The following is a 10,397-nucleotide window of genomic DNA, read 5'->3' as shown; positions in this document are numbered from 1 at the left end:
ATACTTTGGAATACTTTGCGAGATCTCGCATTCTTTGCGAGATCTCGCATTCTTTCTTTGCGAGATCTCGCAAAGTTTTTTTTTTTCTTCCATGTCCCCTTAGGGGCTCCGTAGTAAGGTGAGAAAATGGATAGGAAAAGCAGTGACATTTGGACTCATTTCAACTTAATTGATAGTTCAATAGCAGCGTGTAGACTGTGCAAGGTTAAAATATCCAATATCAAATTTTAATTTATAATTTCTTGTGTGGTAATCAAAGCTTACTTATGTTGTTTTACTGAAAATAGTTAAAAGCTTATAAATATACACAATCAGAGATTGGAACTTTTTGTTGACCTTGTTTTGAGATGGGTCTTTGTTTTTGCACTTTGTAATTTATTTTTTGTAGCACTCCATGTTGAGTATGTTCAGAAGAATATAAATAAAGCCATAAATGTAGTAATAATAAAGATTTGATATACTGTATATATTTTTTACATTAGTAATTCATTTTACACATAATTTTACATGATTTTTGGAAGTAAATTAATTTAAGCAACAAAAAAACTGAGGAGCCATTTGGGAGCCGAAAGAGCCGGCTCTTTTTAGTGAGCCGAGCCAAAAGAACCGGCTCTTGAAAAGGAGCCGGAATTTCCATCACTACAAATTATGCCGTGTACTCTATTGTGTTCCACCGGACTTCAATGAACCATGCAAACTTTCAGTACACACAGAAAGAATTGGATCTCATGAGCGTTTTGCTTTTGGTGAACCTTTACTGCAAACAAAATAGTACGAGTCCTAAACAGCAATCACATGGCGTGATAAATGAACAGTAGAAAAGGTTCATTAATGCGGTCACTCATTTTATGCTTTCAATCTCATAAATACAATAGAGAATAAAAGAAACAGATTACGGGCATATCCATTCAGGGACAAATGTTACCACCTACTGGCGAAAAGTAAATTGCGCTAAACGGCTTCGTAATGAAAAGAGCGAGCTTTTGGAGTTCGGGTTGTGTGAAAAAATTAGTTTACGGTGTCGTTTTAATTGACGTCGATACTTCATCGACACATCTAAAACACTAATTCTACTCTTAAAAACGTATTTTAGATATGCATGCTTTTTGAATGCGTTTACATCTTTTGGAATTTATATTTTAATCTCTTCTTTTGAACTGTTAGTTTGTCATTGAGGGTGTTGAGAGTTGCGTGCAATTTGTTACGAGCGTTGTCCAGCTGTTTCCGCCAAGTTCGACCGGAAGCAAACAAGTAGGTCAGAGGCCCATCTCGCTCATCTTGTCTAAATTGCATCTCCTGGCCTCACAACTATTGGCACATTGAGGAATCCCAATGTGCAGGTTTAAAAAAAAAAAAAAAAACCTCAAAAATGACAGATGCAGTCCCCGTGAAAAAAATCTGTGCTCAGCTGTGTTTAAAGGCAGTAAGACTCTTGCTCTGACAGTTTTTAAGAGTTCCAAATTGTGGCTTCAAAAGCAGTGGGAAGAATTAAACATGATGCAAAGCACCAAAAAGTGAAAATATTTGTGCCATTAGCTGCAAGCACTTGTTTTATTTACTCCGTAGTTACACCATGACAATCACTGATGCTGATGTATTACATTCCGGACACTTCAGTGCAAGCAGCATCGGTTGTTCGGTTCCCACGATGTGCACTCTGGCTGATTGTCGACAAGTCCAGGATGCAGTCCGCCTTTCCCCCGACGTCAGCTGGGATAGGCTCCAGCCAGGCACCACGCTCAACAGGTAATGTGGCACAAATAAGAGATGGCTGGATGGATAGGCACACCACAACACATCTTGATTTTAAAGATTACATTTCATTTTAATGACTTTTAAAATGTGCTCAAAAGACAAAAAACACATGCTATAAAACATCATATTCAATATCCAGTAATACAAAAAAAAACAACTGTACCGAGAATAAACATTGATTTTTAAAGTCTTAAAATGGGTCAAGTGGAGCTGTCATGGTTCAACCAACCCTTTGCGTTTCACGATATGTGACGCTTCAGGTTTATCTACAGTTATCTGAACACAGTCCAAACCTCAAAGTGGCGAGGTAATTTTTGTGCTCTTAAAAAGTACCAATGTTAGTGCCATTGTGCTCTAACTTGACACGCAGTAGATTGTAAAAAAATAAAGAAGCTACCATTGCTAAAATGTTAGCTTGATGTGGTAGAAAGAAAGGAGACGATAATACTCCTATTTAGAACAGATTTGATTTCAACAAATGTAACTGTACAATTCATTTTAAAGTCAATGTTTTCATAGATGAGTGAAATTAAAAGTGCGTCATTGTAAAAGCCTTTCACAATTGGAAATTCATTTATCACATTCAGTCATTTGGTTGAGATAAACCCTTTGTCATATTGAGCTGATCAAATAGCGGTACAATTCCCAAAACATGACATTAGGGAAAAAGAAAATACGGCACAACCGTGACATTACAAAGTGCATGTGTACCCCTACATGCACTTTACAGAAGTCTTTGGACATGATAAAACTTAACAAGAGTGTGTCCACTTAACAAGAGTGTGTCCACTTCTCATATTAGATATTGAATAATACCATTCGATTACTGGCTGTCTTGCTGATACGGGCTCAGGGACAGGAAGAGTGTTTTCAGGACTGAATTTGAAGTGGCTGCTGGTGAAGAATCTACAGAATGACAAAGATAACTTGTTGTATCAGAACTCATAATAGTGCTCATAAGCCTTTGAGTGAGGTCTTCTTACCAACGGATGGATGCGCGCCGTGGAGCCGCTGATGGGTTGCCAGTTTGCTGGTGGGTATCCCCCTGTGAGCATTTTCTTGAGTCTGCTGCTGCTTTGGATCAACTAATCTGTCATTTTCTGCGTGGGATGCTGCTTGTGAGACTAGGGTGGGAATAGGAGCGTCACTTTGAGCGGCGCCTGACCAAAGAGCTGCCGTATCTTCTGGCTGGTATGAATGGTTTGTTTGAGGCGCGGATGGTGGAGAGAGGAGAGCGGGAGGGGTGGCGAAAAGGCTGCACAGAGAATTCGCACGGGCCTGGGCTGGTTCGGCAGTCCTTTTCGTGGTAGAATGTTGGCATTTGATATTAGTCCACTGAGGAGTAGCAGAGACAGTTTGGGTAAAGTGTCGGGGGGTGGATAAGGTTGTTGAACTCGCAAAAAGGCTTTTAAATGGCGTTTTCAAGGTTTTATTACAACCGAGTGCCGGGAGGCTAAGAGTCTCAGTTTTACGCTGTGTTGTGGTTCCACTTGAACAATATGCCTGTGGTGCCGGAGAAGTGAGAGCAGATTTGGCGTTTTTGGAATACGGGCCCTGCAGGGGAAGGTGATTGTTGGGGTTCCCGCAAGCAGCGGTTTCCGAGGAGGGGTTGATAAGTGCAGTTAGAACAGAGGCACTCTCTTGGAACGGTGTGGACCTCTGAGGTGACTGATTAAAAGGATAGAAATCATTTGTCAGATTGGGGGTAGATAACAGATGAGGGGGGCTAGAAAAAAGGCTTTGGAAGTCCAGCTTGCTGGACTTGAGCTGTTGAGCGCAGTCTACAGAGGATGTCGTGTCTGTTGTTGGATTCTGCTTTTCCTCTTTTTCAAGACAATGGAGTGAGCTCTTATGTCTTGTGCGTCCGGTTTTCATGTAATCTGCACACTTCTCCGCTTGAGTGAGTTTCGACGTAGAAGTCGGCACTGGTGTATCGTCAGAGTGAATCTCTTGAGCCACTTGGCAGGCTGTCGTCTCTCTCCAAGGCTCATTTTGTGGACGTGATAAATCTGAGGCTTTGTTATGTCGGCTCGCAGAGCTCCGCTGGCCTGTGGGAGTGTAAGATTCCACCCGTGGCATTGGTGCAGCAGTGGTAGGTGAGCGACCCAACTCTGTGGATTTAGATGCCATGTGGACGTCAACTGAGTAAGGGACTTCGCAATGGTTTGCCAAGCCAGCACAGCCAGAGGAGGCAGGAAGGACAGAGAGCGTGGTTAGATTTGGACTTAAGGGAGTTTTGAAGACAGCGGACGACTTTAGTCCCAGCACTGCTTCAACAGAGTATAAAACTGGCGGCCCGGGGGAGGGGACAACTGACGGAGACTGGCAAGCTGCTTCCCATGCCTGAGCATCTTCTTTAGTGACATCCCCCACTTGTTCAGCCCGACACGTTTCCTTGGTATTTGCATTCGGTTCGGCACTGTTGTAAAAGTTAAACCTGAAAAAAAAAAACTAGAGTGGGTCCAGCTGCACGAACTTTTTAAAGGTTAAATTCTACGTGATCGTGCTTAGATTTCAAGCCATTGCGGAAACACATACTTGAAGGGCTGTACTAATTCACCACAGCCCTTATTTGCTTCTTGATGTATAACAGGAGGATTGGGAACTTGCGTGACCTCTGGCTCATCTCCTGTCACGGGCTGAACTGAAGACTGCTCATTTTTCTTCGCATACTCCACCTCTAACGCCATGACCTGTCGAGAAAGAACTGTGCAGTAGTTTGAAACACACTGCAAAAGTACAGCTGCGGGAAAAAGTGTGCACCCCCTATGGAATGACTGGATGTTGGCATAAATTGGTCAATACATGCGATCTGATCATCTAAGTCAATACAATGGAAACCATTTTGTCGAACGAATACCATTTTGTTGAAAGAAACAATGTAAACATCACAGTGCAAGGTGGAAAAAGTATGTGGACATTTAGACTCTGCAATGTTCTTGGGATGTTACACTGTTGAGATACATCAATCGAGTTGAGGTCAGGGCTTTCACTGGGCCACTACTGAGGCTACACTTTCTTCTGTTGAAGCAATTCAGCTGTTGATTTACTTTGGTCCTTTTTTTTTCCTCACCGCACCATGTATTTTGCGTCCTGCGCTCCTTCCAGACAACACACTTTTGGTTTCATCTGTCGATATAATCGGTCCCTAGTAGTGCTGCAGAACATCCAGGGACTCTCTCGCAAAATTCAACCCAATCGCAATTGTTTTAGGGACAAAAGTGGCCTCCTTGGTGTCCTCCAAATACTTTAATTGTTGTCTGTTTTACTTGTGTACATTTGTCAACAAAGACGTCAACGTGCCAGAGATTTCTGGACGTCTTAATATTTTCCCTGAACTCAATGCACAATGCTCTTGCTACATTATGTTTACAGCAGGGGTGTCGAAACCCATTTCTGTCACGGGCCACATCCTCGTTTATTTCCTTGAGAGGGCAGTGATGACTAATTATTTCATGTATAATCGTCTCATATTAAATATAGGCTACACAATAAATTGATAGATAACTAGTTTTGAAACCAGAGGCCAATAAAAACATGTTTTTTTCAAATATTACGTTTATTTTAAAAGGGTGGTTGGGAACAAAAATTCTTGCAATAGGTCAATGTGTTTAAAAGTGAAGACAGTTTGCAATGTTGGTATTTTAGCGAGAAACATGAAGTCGATACACATAATTTGCTTTGGCGGGCCACATAAAATGATATGGCGGGTGAGATCTGGGCCCCCGGGCCTTGGGTTTGACACGTGTGGTTTACAGGATGGCCACGCTGAGGGAGTGCAGCGCCAGTCCTGAATAGTCTTATTATGGACTGGTGCACATCCAAACTTTTAGCAAGACCTTTATTTACCTTTCTAACTTCCTACAAGTGAATAATATTGCAAAACAGGTGTTTTTGTGTGTGTTTTTTTTTATGGGGCATGTGTGTTTTTGATTGGGCAACCACCATCTGCAATATTCTCACTTTAATTGGACTCAGGTTGGCTGATTCAGGACTTTGATGAATGTTAATTAAATTTTTTTTTTTTTTTGTGGTGTTAAGCAGACTGTGTTTATATTTTGTTGTGACTTGTGATAAGGATCAAATCAAATTTGATCACAAATTTATGGATAATCCCAAGGGTTTCACATACTTTTTTTTTTCAAACAATTGTAAGATTAAATGGACACACGACGTGAACAAGCAAACTTTGTATCCATACCTCATTCAACAATTTTGTGGTGATGTCATTAAGTGGCTCGTGAGAAAACCGACAGTCCTCTCCTTTAGAGCACTTTCCTTTTTTATGGAAAAATTTGCAGGGAAAGGACTGTGCACAGCCGTTCAGGAAACAACGGAAATGGAACTGAAGTACTTCGGGCAATAGTCCGAAGTGGATCAAGACTTTACCCCAAACGCTGGTTGCCTCGCCAGTGCTACATGTTACCAAATTGTAGTGGAGTCCACGATGACATTATTTGGTGTACTGCAAAGGATATTGTGCATAAACGGGCAGTGGTCCCCTTTTACGCAGGCTCCTTGTAGGTAATACTTGCAATGCTTTTTGATGAGATCATTCCGCGCTTCGATGTGCTGCATTTGACAGCTGTCACCCTGCGGACGAGGGCAAGGGGGATAGCAGCGACTTTTCAAAACGTCCTGTATTAAAATGTTTTTCTTTTGGTGGATACGAGTTTTCAGTTAACGTGCGCAAAAACGTCACCCACCTTGATGCACTTCCCGTGAAGAAAATGTCGGCAGACAATTTGTTCATTCACCAGCACAATGTTCTGCTCCCTGAACTCTGGTGAGAAATATTTGTCGGGCTAAGAAGAGAAATAATTAGAAGCATGCCGGTAGAATTTGAAGTGAAGTCGTAAGACGTAAACCCAAATTTGCGCTACTTTAATTCGTCACGATTAGAAATCTCACCTGAGTCTTATTTCTGTTCTTCATATGCTTTCTGGGTTCTGTTCTGGTTTTAGGTTTCCTTGAACTTTTTGTAGGATGGCTTCGTGCTCGATTTTGAGGCCATTCTTGCTCCTGTTGTTGACCTTTTTGGCGCTTGGTGCGTTTTCTCTGCTGTTGCTGGTTCATGCTGTGGTTTATTTTACATTTTTGGCCACTGTGCGAGGCCTCATTGGCACAGTTATTTGCTACCCTTTCAGTGAAGCCAGCCCTCATCTTCTCATGATCAGTGATCTGCACATGGTAGTCTAAAGTCTTGGGATGATCATCTTGGGAAAATGTATCAAAATCACTTCTGCTCGCTTTTGTCCAGTTACATTGCCTCTGTGAAAGAGATCGAGACAAATCAATTGTCTAGATTACGAAAAGATAAGATATGATAAGAAAACCTTTAGTTGTCTCACAAACAAAGCCAACACCAAAAAGTGCTGTGAGGGTTATCACCTAACAATGGAAAATTCTCACAGGACCGTACCCCCAAAAACTGTCGCAGTGATATACAGTTAACTGAAATCATGACCTCTTCTCAATTTACTCACGAATTCCCAACTTAGGGTGAAATACAAAACATACAGTTGGAATCATACGTTATACATAGATTATACAAAAACACACTTTTTCCTCCCTGTCTGACATGAAAGCATAAACGTTTGCCGTTCTTGGCCAGTTAGAATTACCTACCAAAAGTATTTGTATTTACTAAATGCCAGGTCAAACGTTTTGGACATCCTTCCACAAAGCTTCTCACAATAGCTGGCAGGAAGTTTGGACCATTGTTTCGGACAGAACTGCTGTAAACTGAAACAAGTTTGTAGGCCGCCTTACTCACACATGCCATTTCAGGTCTGCTCTTACATTTTTAATGACAACCCAAAAAATAACTAGATAAATAAATAAATAGATCATTGACTTTGTTGCCACTGTACAACCAGTTCGGCCGTATGCTTTAGGTTATTGTGGATTTGGAAGACCCATTCATTTGCACCCAAGCTTTTAACTTCCTGGCTGATGTCTGAAGACGTTGCTTCATTTTTTCCAAATTATGCTCTTTCCTCGTGAAGCGATCTATTTTCAAGTGCACCAGTCACTCCTGCAGCAGCAAAAATAAATAAATAAATAAATAAAAAACACAACCTGATGCTGCAACCCCTGTACTGAACAGTTGGGCTGGTTTAAGCATCCATCGACTGACATGGAACTCAGGCAGCGTGCTCTGAGCAAGCTCTCCTCTTTCTCTCAAAGGATAAAAAAAAGAGAAGAGTCAGACGCAGCATTAATGGCAATATATAAGTACATTCACGTTGCGGTTAATTGTTTATGCAAAGTGTGACCTTATGAGGATTTAAACAACTGTTTAACATACCTTTATACGAGGATCATGTGACTCGCCTCTGCTCGTCCTCCTTTTGCCTCTTGTACTCCTTTGAACCTTGTCAATGTCGCCCCTGAAAATAAATAGATCAGGTCAGAGAAGTATTAGCGAGACTTTAAAAAAAATATAAAAGTAAGTGCAACCTTAATAATGAATGAATTAATCAAAGATTGCGGCGATTACCTGACTGTAACTGACGGCTGATCATTCATCTTCGCACCATTGTGAGAAAGATTCGCAAAGAGATTTGTGAAAGCCATTATGACAAGAAGCCTAACACTTGTTTTAATCAATACTCTCCTTTAGTTTATTGTATACGCCTAAGTATGTTTCCAATGTGGAAATGTCCCGTAAATTATACGTCACAAAGCACTGCTGCGTTCGCTGTCCCTCGAAATTTTTAAACTCAACCCACCAACAATTTTTTTTTTGTTCTGATTAGAGAAACAGAAGTAGATGTGCATAGTTGTAACAACGACAGTAGAAACAATTACATTATGCTATGCAACTAAATTAACTGGGTACCAAACGCCAAGTCAGTAGAGAACTTCATCTTTTAAGTAGCTATAAACATAAACAAGAATAAAGCGGGGCTGTGAAAAATGCTGCCCATTTCAGGCGCAAAAAAACACAAGCGTCCCGGGGCTGTCCGGCAACAACAGTCAAATTGCACCGACATTCCTCCCAATCAAAATCAGTGCTGGTATACGCGTGCTGCCGAGAAGGCGCAACCAACCAAGCGCAGTTTCTTCTCCTTTGACGAATGTCGTGGCCAAAAAAATGCTGAAAACAATCCACAAATAGGCGTGCATATTGGAAATAACCACAATAGAAAAAAATTACAGCTAAGTGTAAGCTTTTGTTAAATTGTTAATTATTATCATTTTATATTTAAGCATTATATTCTTTTCTGTTAGTTACCTTAATTATATTCTGTTTAATACTTCCTGAATATTCTAATGTTGCTTACATGTGATTGGGGAAGAAAAGCAGTTAGGTGGGTCGTTACCGGAAGTGGGAGTGTTCTTTCGCGAGTTACGAGGCAGCGGTTGGAGAAATAAAAAAAAAGCTGTGTTCAAACGAAGGAGAAGGGTCCAGCTGCAGACCCGGAGGAGGCCGATTCAGGCAAAGGTAGGTTTAGGCAAGTAACTTTGCGCCGGATATGACGTCAGAAGGATGATGCCCGATTCCGAAGTAAGTCGCATGTGGATCTTAAAAAGTTTTTATAGGCCCTGTAATTGTAAGATAATTTAACAGCAAAATCAACTAAAAGTAAAACGGAGTTGTGTTGTTTTAATGCACTACAACAACTACGACGGTAATATTCAGTCGACGAGCGTCAATGAAAACTTTATGCCAACTTGAATCCCGGCTACACTCACATTCTCTCGACGATAGAATATATAGCGCAAGTGAGGATGAAATGTTTTAGCACGCCTAGTTGTTTATGAATTAGATGATAATGTCAAAACGACGTTGACATTAATAACGACAAAAGCATGCCAAAGAAAACAACATTCCATTGTCTGTATACACCAACATTGGAACCCCACAGTCCAAAAAGTGCATATCGATTTTTTTGTATTTGTAGATTGAAATATTTTAGAAAATATTCACACAATGTACAAATCCTTTTCTCTTAATAGGCTATTATTTATGGTCTCGCCGTGACCCACAAGGTCTCAGTGGCACATGCCGAACACTTATTTATTGTTGGACAAACATTACACACAACCCACAAGGTCTCAGTGGCACATGCCGAACACTTATTTATTGTTGGACAAACGTTACACACAAGGTAAGAGTAAACTGTCTAATTCTCTTTCAACTAAAATGCAATTAAATCCTTACTCCCTTTCTCATGTACCAAATAATACATTTCAAAACATTTCAGTTTCTGTTGCATTTCATGTTTTACAACCTTACTTCAGTGAAAGAGAGGAATTTGAGCAGAGGATCCAAAAGGAGTTGCGACAACAAGGGAAGTGAGCGAGTGAGTGAGCAATAAAGTGCTTTTTCAAAAATACTTTTTGTGTTTTATTTTTGAATCCGACAGTACTTTAGAAATGGACATGGATCATCTAGGTATTAAAGGGATACATTTTGGCGGGGATACAGAATCTGGTTTTATTTGATTTATTTTTTGTTAAACTTAAGAACAGTTCCATCAAGCTTCATACATGCTGGTTTGAAGTTGTGTGATATTGATATTTTCAGAATTTGTTTTATTTATTATAATGCATAAAAAGCCAGGTGTTTTGTAATTATTGTATTATATTTAAACGTTATGAATTATTGATTCTATTCGTCAAACCTGTTATGT

General features: G+C 40.4%; 1 protein-coding gene across 2 annotated transcripts; it reads right to left on the bottom strand.

Moving 5' to 3' along the window:
- Positions 1–1,515: 1,515 nt before the first annotated feature.
- LOC109521854 (uncharacterized) lies at positions 1,516–8,449 on the bottom strand. 2 transcript variants are annotated; one of them, XM_019879933.1, is made up of 11 exons: positions 8,258–8,449; positions 8,066–8,147; positions 7,837–7,935; positions 6,667–7,026; positions 6,462–6,560; positions 6,234–6,348; positions 5,957–6,066; positions 4,294–4,448; positions 2,739–4,192; positions 2,572–2,661; positions 1,516–1,771 (listed from the first exon to the last, which is right to left on the bottom strand). In XM_019879933.1, exons 1-10 carry the CDS (start codon positions 8,332–8,334, stop codon positions 2,579–2,581), a joined length of 2,634 nt encoding a protein of 877 aa, XP_019735492.1. In that variant the 5' UTR covers positions 8,335–8,449; the 3' UTR covers positions 1,516–1,771; positions 2,572–2,578. The 2 variants fall into 2 exon arrangements, with proteins under 2 accessions (XP_019735492.1, XP_019735493.1); XM_019879934.1 differs by lacking the exon at positions 7,837–7,935.
- Between the last annotated feature and the right edge of the window lie 1,948 nt (positions 8,450–10,397).

Source organism: Hippocampus comes, unplaced genomic scaffold, assembly GCF_001891065.2.
Source record: "Hippocampus comes isolate QL1 unplaced genomic scaffold, H_comes_QL1_v1.1 scaffold280, whole genome shotgun sequence".
Taxonomy (NCBI): Eukaryota; Metazoa; Chordata; class Actinopteri; order Syngnathiformes; family Syngnathidae; genus Hippocampus; species Hippocampus comes.
The sequence above is the reverse complement of the archived record's forward strand: the minus strand, read 5'-3'. Positions and strand labels throughout refer to the sequence as shown.

Excerpts from the sequence above, each read along its gene's own strand:
- LOC109521854 (XM_019879933.1), bottom strand. The coding sequence starts at position 8,334 with ATGGCTTTCACAAATCTCTTTGCGAATCTTTCTCACAATGGTGCGAAG. Across the intron at positions 8,148-8,257 it reads CAGCCGTCAGTTACAGTCAG|GGGCGACATTGACAAGGTTC; the intron begins GTAATCGCCGCA and ends ATTTATTTTCAG. Across the intron at positions 4,193-4,293 it reads GAATTAGTACAGCCCTTCAA|GTTTAACTTTTACAACAGTG; the intron begins GTATGTGTTTCC and ends TTTTTTTTTCAG.